Source organism: Mandrillus leucophaeus, unplaced genomic scaffold (assembly GCF_000951045.1).
Source record: "Mandrillus leucophaeus isolate KB7577 unplaced genomic scaffold, Mleu.le_1.0 Scaffold71, whole genome shotgun sequence".
Classification (NCBI taxonomy): domain Eukaryota; kingdom Metazoa; phylum Chordata; class Mammalia; order Primates; family Cercopithecidae; genus Mandrillus; species Mandrillus leucophaeus.
The window spans coordinates 4680645-4693446 of NW_012107697.1; the positions used below are offsets into that span (position 1 = coordinate 4680645).

The following is a 12802-nucleotide window of genomic DNA, read 5'->3' on the forward strand; positions in this document are numbered from 1 at the left end:
CGCATGACTTAGATGAACGCTTGGCTGGATGGCAGCAGATGATTTGGATATGGTGCTGATGTGTGGGAGGGTGTCTCTGTCCATGACATAGCACAAATGAAGAATTAGCAGTTGAGTTCTATCTAAGTTTTTGTGTTCATTTTCCCCATTTTCATGATTAATAATTGCAGTCAAAAGAGAAAACATGATTTCACAGTTTCTGTGACCCCATAGTTGTATCATGTTTCAGATTGTTATAAAATGGTTTATATATCCTCTTACCCGCCATCCCTGGAATGACGTAGGGGATGGGATGGCACTTTTGCCACCTTTGTTCATCCACAAAGGCTCCTTCTCAAGAGTGCAGTGATGGATTTTACCAACTCTCTCTGGTGCTACCTTTGGTAAGCTGAACCAGAGAAAAGATTGGCAGGAGTGGGCTAGATCATCATGCACTAGTCCTTATATGAACTCATTGCACAGCAGTGATTGGTGAGTACTGTGGTTGGCTCCTCATTTAGCTCTTGAGCTGCACTGTGGCACAAAGGAATTGAGAAGGGGAGGCCTGGATTTTTGTCCTGGGTTCACCATTAATCAGGTGTATGTTTTAATTAAGGCCTTTGGGGCGCTAAGGAGCAGAAACCCACCCAAGCTAGCTCAAGTGAATGGTTTTATGGAATGACTAAAGGAGCCCAAAGATGGAAGTCTAGGAGAGCCTCATGGGGACTGGAGCTGTTCTTTCTCTTTCCCTCTCGTTAGGCCTCTTCTCTCCATAAGTTTCTTTTAAAAAAACAATTTATTCAGAATTTTCAAGGCAGTGTTCAACTATATTATAGCCACCAGTGTTGTGATTGAGAAATCCAAAGACATTCTGATTCTTTTTTCAATTTAAAAAAAAAAAATTAAGGGATAGGATCTTGCTATATTGCCCAGGCTGGATTCGAGCTCCCAGGCTCGAGCGATCCTCCTGCCTCAGCCTCCTGGGTAGCTGGGGCTACAGGTGCATGCTGCCATGCCTGGCATCTCCGTAAGTCTCTTTTAGTCTCCTGACTGTCTGCAGACTGAGCTTATCTGCATACCCAGAGTTACGACTTCCACACAGTTTTGGCTTGCCATGTGCCACTTCAACACCCACATTCTATGACCCTTTCCCTGGCTCCAGTTCCTTGGTTGCTTTCTTGTCTTTCAGTAACCCAATTCCAAATTCCCAGGAGGAACACTGCTGCCTGGCTTGGCTCTGGGGCAGTCTGATCTGGCTGAAGACAGGATGCAAGTCACTGGTTATACTGAGCAGAAGGTTTCGGCACAGTAGGCCCCCCAGAGCTTGCCCCTTGACCCTTTAGAACTTCCCGCTGTCCTTTCCGTAAGACGAGGAGGTTACAGTGGGTCTCCTTTATGTATTCGGTACCTCTCTCATGGTGTGTATTAACCTGCCTGCTGCTGTTTGTCTGCCCTCCAGGAAGCAATGCCTGTGTGCCCAGGCCGTGCAGCCTGCTGTGCCTGCCCAAGGCCAACAACAGTAGAAGCTGCAGGTGTCCAGAGGGTGTGTCCAGCAGCGTGCTTCCGTCAGGGGACCTGATGTGTGACTGCCCTCAGGGCTATCAGCTCAAGAACAATACCTGTGTCAAAGAAGGTGCTTCCCTTTTTCTTTTTTGCCTGTCATCCTCCTTCCTTTGTTTCCTGCTCCCCCGCCAGGGGTGGGAGGGATAGCTCTCTGTTTCCTGACCTTTTCCCGTTATTGGAAAAAGTCCAAGGTAAAAATCAAACGTAGCAGATACTTACAAGAATACTGGTTTGGGTTCTAAGGCCTGGTAAGGGTCAAAGAGGCCCTTCAGGCCTCATTCAGAACAGGCCTACGCTGTGCCTTTCTAAGGAGTAGTTGTGGTTTTTGGTTTCATGTCAGGTGGCACAGGCTTTCTTCAGGGTCTCCCTTTTTATTCTTTTGCTTCTTCCTTTCCTCACCCATCCCTCACATCCAGGTTTCTTACCTTTTCCTGTTTTGCATAAGCTGGACCAGCCTGACTGGGAAAAATAACCAGGGTGACTCCTTCCGGGTTGACTTACTCTCACCTAACGGTTGTCCATCCTCTCACCACAGCCTAGCCCAGCGTGTCCTGAACTTTCAGACCAATGTTTGCAAAGCGCTTTGAGTCTAGACTTTCATGCCGTGACCAAGTGGCGATAGCAGCCTTACGCCCACTCCCCCTCTGAATTTGAATATAGAAATTTAAAATTTCTTTCCTCCGAAATTTAAAAATTTTTCCTTCCTGTGTAATCTTTACCCTCACCACTTCCCTACCCTCCAGCTTCATGTTTCTGTGAGTGGGGTGAAGCCCTGCAAGGGCACCTTGCCATGAAGTACATGGATTGATGGCCAGAATTTCTGCTTTTCCTTATCTGTGATTTTATTTGCCTTTTTTTTTTTTTTTTTTTTTTAAACATTTTAAAGAGACAGGAAAGAGACAGGGTCTTGCTATTGCCCAGGCTGGCACATTCACGCTCACTGCAGCCTCAACTCAAACTCCTGGGCTTAAGGGATCCTCCTGTCTCAGCTTCCCATGAAGCTAGGACTCCCGGCACGAGTCCGGCTAATTTCTTTTACAGGGGTGAGGTCTCACTTTGTTGTCCAGTCCGGTCTTGAACGTCTAGGCTCAAGGGATCCTCCCTCCTCTGCCTCTCAAGGAGCTGGGATCACAGCCGTGAGCCACCGTGCCTACTCTATTTGCTTTGTAATCCTACCCCTGCTTCTCATAGCAGCCCACGTCCAAGGCAGTGAAACACACAATACAAGCCTTTTAGTCAGTCTTCCTTAAGAAATATAAACAGAAAAACGATGAGCCTTTCTTTCTTAGAAACAAGAAACTTTCTTTCAGGCTGTGGATACAATCTTAAAACTGTTTGGAAAGAAATAAAATCAACACTAAATTCCAAGAGAAGGGGAAGAAAGCTACTCCATATTTCCCATTAGAATGCCTTTGATTATCCAAATAAGAGACCAGTCATCACATGTCGTCGATGCAGTTTGCCAAACAATACATTTTTTTCTGTAAGGAATTTTAATTGCTTGCTTTAAAGTAGTCATGGGACAGAAAAAAGTCTCCGAGTATTGAGAAAATCTTCGTAACTCATTTGCTTGATAGATAGAATATATATGGATATATATAACCATATATATATAAACATACCTATAGATATATTGAATCTGTCTGTTTTAATACTGTGTAGACACGGTCCATTAAGGAGTTCTGTGTGTAATTAGTATTTTGTAATGTTGATGTACTCTATTCACTACCCAATAGACTCAATTGGTGTCATGGTTATCCTTCCTAAGCATTTCTTCCAGCAAGCCTTCTCTCCTTTGATTTTAACTAAAAGAGGAAAGCAAGAGGCTAGTATGGGACATTTCCTTCCCTGTATACATGTGTGCTTGGTGTTCCTCCTCCCCCTTTACCACCATGTTACTAAAGGAAGGGAAACGCCAAAGAGAAAGTCCTGTGGTCCAGCAGTGAGAATAATATTGGTTTCATTTCCTCCCCTGCCGCACTCTGATGGGTAGAGAACACCTGTCTCCGCAACCAGTATCGCTGCAGCAATGGGAACTGTATCAACAGCATCTGGTGGTGTGACTTCGACAACGACTGTGGAGACATGAGCGATGAGAGAAACTGCCGTGAGTCTTCTGGGTTGGACATTAAGCATTTGCCATTACTCAGAAGCCTGGTGGGCTCTTCCCAGGCTGAGGGCCTAAGGTCTAGGGTGAGGGCCACCCATGATTGGTGATGCCCGTCTAAGTGGATGGGGCTTGGATGACAGAGAAAACATATTTCCACATACAGGTAGGTATTAGATATATAGGATTAATATTATATACATAATATGTATTTAACCACCCCAGAAGTACCACTCATTACAAGAGATTTATAAATAAACATCACATGGCTGAAACTGAACTGATTTGGCAATCTGGGCTCTAGTCTTGGCTGTGGCTCTGTAATAAAACTGGTGACTTGGGTGAGTAAACACGTGATATTCTTTGATTTGAAAATTCAATATTCAGCCTTTTTAGGGATGGGAAATGAGTATTTACTCCAGTTAGTCGATGCTGGCTACCTACCAGGCTCAAGAGAGATTGTTTTCATTGGTTAGTAATGCATAGCTTGGCCTACAGTGTGGGGCCATTGGTGTACCTGCCATGTAAATGTCATCTTTGAGCTGTATAACTTTTAAGGTCTGACTTCTAAAGTATAAGACTGTGGTTAGCAGAAGTTAAAGAAAACCAAACAATCACAAATAACAGATAGTTTATGAACCACAAATGTTCACTATCTTTTCTTCACTTAATTTCTAATAGCTTCGACATCATCTTATAAGGAAATGATTTGCCCTTTTGTTAGTCATGCATTCACTCAACGAGCAGTTGCTATACACCCTGTGTTCCAGGCTGTGTACTGGGCCTGCACGTATATTGCTGATCAAGGTGGAAACGGAGTTCACAGTCTGAAGTAGGAGTCAGAAAAATAGGCAGTTATAGTAGAGCGATGGGCACTGCGATGGGGAAGTGTCATGTTCATGTAGGATGGGCACCCAAAGCAAACTTGGGCAGGCCCTAGCAAAGAGCTCTGGAAAGTGTCTGGGGTGAGCCAAGCAGAGGTGGAGGGAATCAATTCACAGGCAAGAGAGCAGCATGTGGGGAAGCTGGCGTGGCCGGGAAACTGGTTTGAGTTATGGGGAATGGGCATGGGCACAGGGGCCAAGGTGAAGTTGGATGAATGGGTGGGGCCCAGGGCAGCAAGGGCTTTGTGGACTTTATGGGAGACGCAGTTGGGAACCACTGATGTGATGTGATAAAAGTTCATCTTTGGAAGGATAAGGAGTGACTCGGCAGAATGCGTTTGATGGAGAGAGACCAGAAGCAGGAACCAAGTCAGAAGCTTCTCTTTTAAATATTTTACCTTTGGCAACCCAGGGGCTCATTTACCCATTTGTACTGTAAGAACAGATTAATGGGCAGCTCTAGATACTCATTTAGCCAGTCATCCATGGGGCCTGTGCCTGGCTCCCCTGCCACTTCACCCAGAAAGCAACTTGAGAAATATCCAGCTCATTAAACACATCTGGGCCCTGCAATCCTACAGACTCCCCCTTTTGACTGATAGAGGGTTATTCACAAAGCCTTTCCTTAATCGTTTTCCCTTGGCTTCAGAGGATGCCTTTCACACCGAGGGAGAAGAGCTTATTTGCGGAATGGCAGATTTGGGAAAGCACTAGCCTCTCTGTGTCTTTTCTGCAAAAAATAAGGCCTATAAAGCCTCCTCTGTCTACCAGAGTTGCGGGAAGGTGTGATATTTGTGGGGGAATAGCCAAAGCTCTTTAAAAACATTAATGCTTATCAACAGCATTGCAGCAGGTAACGGAAAGGAGTTTATTACATATCTGGGTGGGATAGAAGATGCTTCTTAGAATTAACAAGTTGCAAGGAAATTGCCCAGACATAATTAGGCACAGTGGAAGCAGTGAGATACAAACCAGATGACCTCATATCCAAGTGAGGGACGCAGGCGGCCCAGCATTCCTCCTTGTGCCCTTGGGCTTGGTTTCTACTAAATGGACAGGCTGAATCTTGTATTGGCTCCGAGTTTTGAGAGGAATGAAGACCTGCATCTTTTGGGAGGCACCTGCTGCCCCCAGTGGCTTCCTCCCACCCAGCCCCTGAGCTCTGTTGCAGACTGCACAGTTACGCATGAAGTATGGAGCTGGCCCTGCCCTCCTCCCAGCTTGGTGTGAATGTCAACTGGGATTCACTTTCCGGAGACCCCGAGACCTGCTTTCTGTTCTGTCATCTCCCTAGTTCACCTGGCTCAGATCTACACACGTCAGATGGAGCTGAGGTGTGGAGAGGAGGAACCAGAAGGATTTAAAACTCAGAGCCTGGGAATGGAGAGAGGGGCTTATCTGTGCCTGCACACGTGTGTCCCTCATCAAGGAGGTTGCGTGTGGAGGAGAGAGGTTCCCTGTTTCTAAGCAGGGCTGCAGAAGAGGGACCGCCGTGACTGAGTACTGCCATGTGGGGAGTTAAGTGAGGCACCCCGCCAGCCGCCAGGGAGCAGTGGAGGAGGGGGGACACAGGGATGCAGGAGGGTGTTGTCAGTGGGTTTCCCTCCCTCTTACACAGATTCCTCCAGCTGGGTGGCTGTCAGGCACTCAGGGTTTTGACGTGAATCCCTGCAGTCTTGTCATTTTGCATTCATCCCCTGCCTCCCACCACGAGCTCAATTACAGAGAAGAAATGGAGCCTCAAATAAGAGCTGCCAGGATGTCTAACGGCAGCATTGCTATTTGGCATTTCGTGCATGATAACCCCTCCCCCGTGCCAGGATTCTGTTCTGCCACATTTTACCTCCTGGGTCAGCCTTTCACTGCTCCTGAGAGCAGCCTGCCTTCCCCTCGCCTTTCCTGGAGGGTGTTTCACGGGGTGCCAGGGATTGTGCTTAAGCACAGGAAATATCTACTTAGGAGAGGAAGAAAAATCTAATTCTATATCCATTCTAATGCCAGAAGGACGTGAGGAATGATGAGGAAGAGAAGTGACATTTGTTTAGAGCCCATTATATTTACATCCTATTTAATAGGCTCTGGTTCCAAACTTGTTCCCTGATTTGTCTTCATAATAATGCTACCAGGTAAAGGTAGATTAAGTTAGTTGTAGGTAGCAGATTCACTGCAAATCTAGTCTTTCTGACTGGGCCCGGTGGCTCATGCCTATAATCCCAGCACTTTGGGAGGCCGATGCAGGCAGATCACTTGAGGCCAGGAGTTCGAGACCAGCCTGGCCAATGTGACGAAACCCTGTCTGCACTAAAAATACAAAAATTAACTGGGGCTGGTGGTGGGTGCCTGTAATCCCAGCTACTTGGGAGGCTGAGGCAGGAGAAATCACTTGAACCTGGGAGGTGGAGGTTGTAGTGAGCCGAGATTGCACCACTGTACTCCTGCCTGGGCAACAGAGCAAGACTCCATCTCAAAAAAACAAAAAAACAAATCTAGTCTCTCTGACTGTGATCTCAAACACTTGGACATGTTATCTTACCCAATGTTACTGTTGCAAAAACTGAGCCATAGGGAGATTAAAATTAATTTCCCCAGGAAGAGGTAGAGCCAGGATTTGATGCCCAGTCTTGACCGACTACAGACAGAGCCTCTGTTCCTACTGTGGAATTCTACCTCCGTGTTGCCTTTACCATCTGTCCAGTGAAGTGCTAACTTCTTGGGTGAAATTGAGCTTCTCTAAAGGTAGTTTTGTAGATAAAGGTATTTCTGCCACTTATTTAGGAAGACACTTTTCACGTCTGAAGGGATCTTAGGAGGTAATCTAGCCTGTCACTCTCTCTCCCCAACAGATGACAGCTTCTCACTTTTCCCAGTCCTATTCCAATCTGGAAGCTGTCCACAGAAAGATATACCCTTATCTCTCTTGGTTGTAAATTTCAGGCTCTCATGCAATTTATTTCTTCTGTAAGTCTAGGTTTAATTTCTGTTGCTACAATTAATATCTGCTTTCTTCTATTTTTTAATTGGCTTTCCAGTAGGATATTTACATTTGTGGGAAGTTAATTGTACCTAAGGAGTATATCATCTTTCTCTCCCATTTTAGCTACCACTATCTGTGACCTGGACACCCAGTTTCGTTGCCAGGAGTCTGGGACTTGTATCCCACTCTCCTATAAATGTGACCTGGAGGATGACTGTGGAGACAACAGTGATGAAAGTCATTGTGGTAAGGGGACGCCACATCCTGAAACCCTGCTCCGGAGAGGGGTCATCGTGCTCCCTCACAGGGCTGTACTGGTGTGTACTGGTTTTCTGATCGCCATCTCAGGATTTATGATATTCTAGCTGAATGGCTTTCTCCATCCACATGGTGGGGTTGAGTAATTTCTCTCTTCCATTCTTAAAGAGCTTGTTTTCTGCTTTTCATGGGGATTCAGTTCTGCTGGAGACACTTGATCCAAAGTGAATGGGAATCTAGGGTCTCTGGATCAAGCGTCTCCAGCAGAACTGAACCCTCATGATTCATGGTCGGAAAAGATGGAGTGGAGACTCAGCTCCTGTCACTTACTCTTAGATTAGCCTTTGTTTTCTAATCTGAAAAATGGAGAAATGGACCCTGCTTTGCCTTGGAGAAATGCTACAAGGACAAAAGGTGATGATAAGGAAGTAAATTTCTGAATGAATTCAGGGAGTTATTAACAGCGCTACAGGCTTGGCCCACATGTCTGAGTGTGTGTGAGATTAGCCCGCTGAAGACACAGATCTGCACCTCTGTGAACTGTTCTTTTTTTTTTAACCAATTTAATTCATTCAACTCTGTTATTATTAGAAGTCAGCAGATGGTATAGGCATTGAGTGAGCATCTGTTTTCTGAATGGACATTTTTATATTTAGAAAAACAGTGGGTTACAATTCCAAGGAATGATAGAGATTCTCTGGTCCAATCCTTTTAATTTCTACTTTCTAGAGTGACTGAGGTCTGTTGAGGTCAGGGGGCTTATTCAAGGTAACACAATTAGTTGTGTCAGAATGGGGAACTGGAATCCATGTCTCCTGTTTTCTAACCCTGCACTATTTCTGTTGCACAGTACCTCCGTGTCAGTTTCATGAGACCTATGTTAGTTAACAGTCTTCGGTCCCAGACTCATAGTTGCTGACCACCAAAGGAGACGTTATGCAATCAGCATGGTGTGCCAGATTGAGGCATGAGAGGGAAGTGAGAGCGGAGGCCAGACGCTGACCCAGACGTGGTGATGAGTTGGCCAGGCCCTACTCGGCCCTCTCTCCCTGTCCACGGGGGCAGGTCCAGCCACGCTGTGCTTGTGCACATGGACACAGCCTGCTTGATTATGAGCAGGTGGTTTGACTCACAGAGGCTGAAATAAGGGGAGCTAAGGCAGCTTGTAAATCATCTCAACACAATTTAACCAGTAGAGCACGGCCTAGGCCACTTCCACACAGATAATACCCCTAGCCTGGCTCTTGGAAGGTTTTTTAAAAATTCCCAGTTTTCCTTCTTCAAGTGCTTGAAAACATGTCCTTGGAATGTGCAACTATTTTCTCTTCATCCCTGCCATTCCTCTCCCAGCACTCTTAGAAGGTTGAAACGTGCGGCTAGTTTTGCCCTAGTAAGAAGGAAACTCCACATGGTTCCCTCTTTCGGGTATCATCGAGCTCACGTACGGGGCACATGTTTGACTGTGAAACAGTTTCAGCCCCCCGGATCCTCTGTTCATGTCCCATTCTTACTAGTTTGTCCTGAATTCATCCCAGCGTCCCAGTTAGCCCCATCCTCTGATGCAGGTCCTCTTCGTAAGTTTCCAAACTCTTCCTCATCAATATCTGATTTACCAGCTTTGCCATCAACAAGCCTCTTGGGGAGAATGACTGAGATGGCTGCCTCGGGCCCCACGCTTGGCTGCTCCTGTTTTCTGAGGCTCTGTAAACTCCATGTGAAAGTTCTATGCCATAGTCTGTTTGGGCTGCGATAACAAAATACTTAGTATAGGTAATTTATAAACAGTAGTATTTTGTTTCTCACAGTACTGGAGACTGGGAGGTCCAAGATTGAGGTGCCAGCAGACTTTTTGTCTAGTGAGGGCCTGTTCCTCATAGATGGTACCTTCACTGCATCGTCAGATGGCACCTCTGCTTCTGGAAGGACTGCAGGGAAATGCTTCTCTCTGTACACAAGCGTGGCAGAAGAAGTGAACAGCTCCCTCCCACCTCTTTCATAAGGACACTAAACCTTTCATGAGGGCTCCCCCTCCACCCCCGTGACTTAATTACCTCACAAAGGCCCCATCTCTTAGTAATATCACATTGGTGATTAAGTTTCAACATAACGAATTTGAAGTTTCAACATATGAAGTATAAACATTTGAATTTTCCTAGCCTCCAGAACCGAGAGAAATAAATTGCTATTGTTTATAGGCTCAGTCTATAGCATTCTGTCTTCATGATCTCCCCAGGAGCTTTGAAGGCTGTTGCCAGGGCAGCCTCCTTCCCCTTCTTGGTCAAGCTCTACTGCTTGGTTCGTACCAGGCCCCCACCCTTCTAGAGACAGTGCATCCACCCATGTCCCTGGAGCTCTGCCCACAGAAAGTCCCGAGTTACGTTTCCCCCGTTTTGGGAGCTCAGCACTGATTTTACTCTCTGTGACTGAGCATCTCACGGTGATCAGCGCATGCGGACCTCTTGGTGCTCCTTTTCTCACACCACAGGCTGTGTCTGTAGGAGTCCTCTGTTTCTTGAAAGTTCTGCTCCCTGGCCTCCTCTGTCACTGCTTCCTAACCTCTTTCCATCATAGCAAGCATAGACAATAATATATGTGGAGAGCACTGGGATGAATGGACAAGGATGCTGTTGTCAAGAGGCAAGCAGCTCTAAGGGTCTGAGGATCTCAGAATCTCAGCCATTTGTGGCACCCTGTAACCCATTTGCAGCACACTGACTGAAAGCTGCTAAATGACCTTATGTCCCTGGTAAAAGTCTCTTCGTTCGTGGTCTCTATGGATCATTGGTGATCATGGGTCCATCTCCGTCCTTTATGAGAGCTTTTACACCAGAGACAAAACTCTGAACAAGCTTTTGTCCTCACCTCTCTGTTTGTGGTCTCACCTGCAGAAATGCACCAGTGCCGGAGTGACGAGTACAATTGCAGTTCTGGCATGTGCATCCGCTCCTCCTGGGTGTGTGACGGGGACAACGACTGCAGGGACTGGTCTGACGAAGCCAACTGTACCGGTCAGTACTTCCTGGACTCAGTTGACAGCACTGATCTGTTCATGCAGTGGTTAACATTATAGCTTTAAACGATCGGAAGATCTAGGCTCTGAGAATCAGCTTGGACCTTAGAAATCAACGAGTTTCATGCTTCTCAAAGAGCTGGTCTGTGATGAGATAAGGAGCCTGTGCCAGAATGTAAATCAACACCCTGCTTGCAACTGACTAAACAGTGTTCTGAGTGATATCGTTGATTTATGTTCTGGCTCAAGCTTCTTATTTATTCAGGACCAGTGTGAAACAGTTTTCAGACCAGCCCCTCGGCTGGGGTCCATACTTTGAGTAAGCACTGAACTAGTTCATGTTTTTTAAATGGAGCATCAGGGAGTTCCCCAGACAATGAAAATGTAAACTGTGTTTGTACTCATTTTGGCTAAGATTTTATTAAAAGTAAAGATGGAAACAACATGAATACAAGGCAAGTGCTAGGTGCTATAAGGTAGGGGTAATGTTCTAATTCTTTTGTTGTGTTCACTTACGTTCATTACATTATTTTTATGATGAGTGGATGAATGGTGGCCATATACGTTATGACGGGGCAGGGCAGACTGGGGGTGATGGGCAGTAGGTAGTGCAAGGAGTTGGGAAGTTTGTGGAGAAAGGAAAACAAATTCCATTTTATAATCATCACTTTGTATTGTACCCCTTTATAATTTGTCAAATAAAACAAAAATCAAGGAATAAAAAACCGGTTTTATGACTCATTGAGTAAATTTGCTCTACAGCCTCCTCGAGAAGCTGTTATTCAGTTCTGTCTTGAACTCCTCTAGTGATTTTGGACTAGGGAAATAAAGATGTTTCATTTAAACATTTTATGGTAAGGACAGATCTGTTTTTACACTTGGATAATTCAGACTTCATTGTGCAATTCATTGTTGAGTCAGCTTCTCAATTATCTGAAGCCAGTCATTAATCTTGTGAGTTATTGGACTTTTAAATCTCATGCCTTAACCTCCTCTGCCCCCAGAGTATCCCAGCACTTCCTACACTGCCCGGCATCTGGCGGCTCAAAGCACGCCTATTAATTGGTAAAAGCAAATACAAAGAAGGTACATCTGTTATATCTCAAACCTAAGGATAAATAACTGTGCATTATGCCTGGCTTAGACTTGCTTCCCCAAGGAGAGAGATGACCTCTTCTTTTACTCTTTTGTATTCTCTGCAGTGCCCAGCACGTAATAGAGTGTGTGCTCAGAGAACCTTTGTGGATTGAGTAATTTTACGCAACTGCTTCCCTCCATTCGTTTTAGTTTAGAGGTGACCTCATAATGGCCTTAAGGAAGTGAATGGATCTCTTCAAATGCCTTATACATCACACGGGATATTCTGTGATATTACCAAATCCTGTTCGCTTGTAAAGTCCACCCATATTCTTTCTGGTGCAGCCTCTGTGTCTTCACCTCTGCTTCTGAAAAGACTGCAGGAAAACGCTTCTCTCTGTATATAAGCCTGCAGAGGGAGGAAGAACCGAGGCCCATAAGGGAGCTGCCATTGGCACAGGAAACGCATGAATGCTGTTTGGAAGCTTCGGGTTTGGATGGATAATTAGTTAATAGATTAGAAGGGTGCACTTGGACATTGCAGTTTGTAAATTGCAGTATGATTGAACATCTTGTTAACACAACTGCCTTATTCAAATTTGTGTTTCAGCAGTGTGTGCCGGTCTTACAGAATGAATTGATAACTTCATTTCTGTAGGCAAGCTTGTATAAACTCCTGGGTTTTTTTCTCTGATTTTCTTCCGGCAAGGCAAACTGGAGAAAACTTAAGAGTCTTTGCTGCTCAACTGCAGCCTTGTTCCAAGGGCTGTTCTTCCAAACCTTTCAAGGATGATCCACCTTCTCTGTCATCTCAAAATAGCTGGAGGTCAGATGTGAGCTCATGGTGATGTGTGACATGACACCTCATTTTCAGACCTACTAAATTAAGCTGGTACAGTGCCAAAAGAAATAGGTCAGGGTAACTGACCTCCTGTTGGCATCAGCTTGGA

The 12802-nt window shown here is 45.5% G+C and overlaps 1 protein-coding gene across 1 annotated transcript in view; it reads left to right on the plus strand.

Annotated features, from left to right (window-relative positions):
* Positions 1-12802, plus strand: part of SORL1 (sortilin-related receptor, L(DLR class) A repeats containing) — a 184301-nt gene that overhangs the window by 119562 nt on the left and 51937 nt on the right. The window contains exons 22-25 of the mRNA XM_011964986.1: positions 1439-1612; positions 3536-3649; positions 7631-7753; positions 10654-10773. Coding sequence (XP_011820376.1) covers positions 1439-1612; positions 3536-3649; positions 7631-7753; positions 10654-10773 — 531 coding nt within the window. The remainder of the gene's footprint in view (positions 1-1438; positions 1613-3535; positions 3650-7630; positions 7754-10653; positions 10774-12802) is intronic.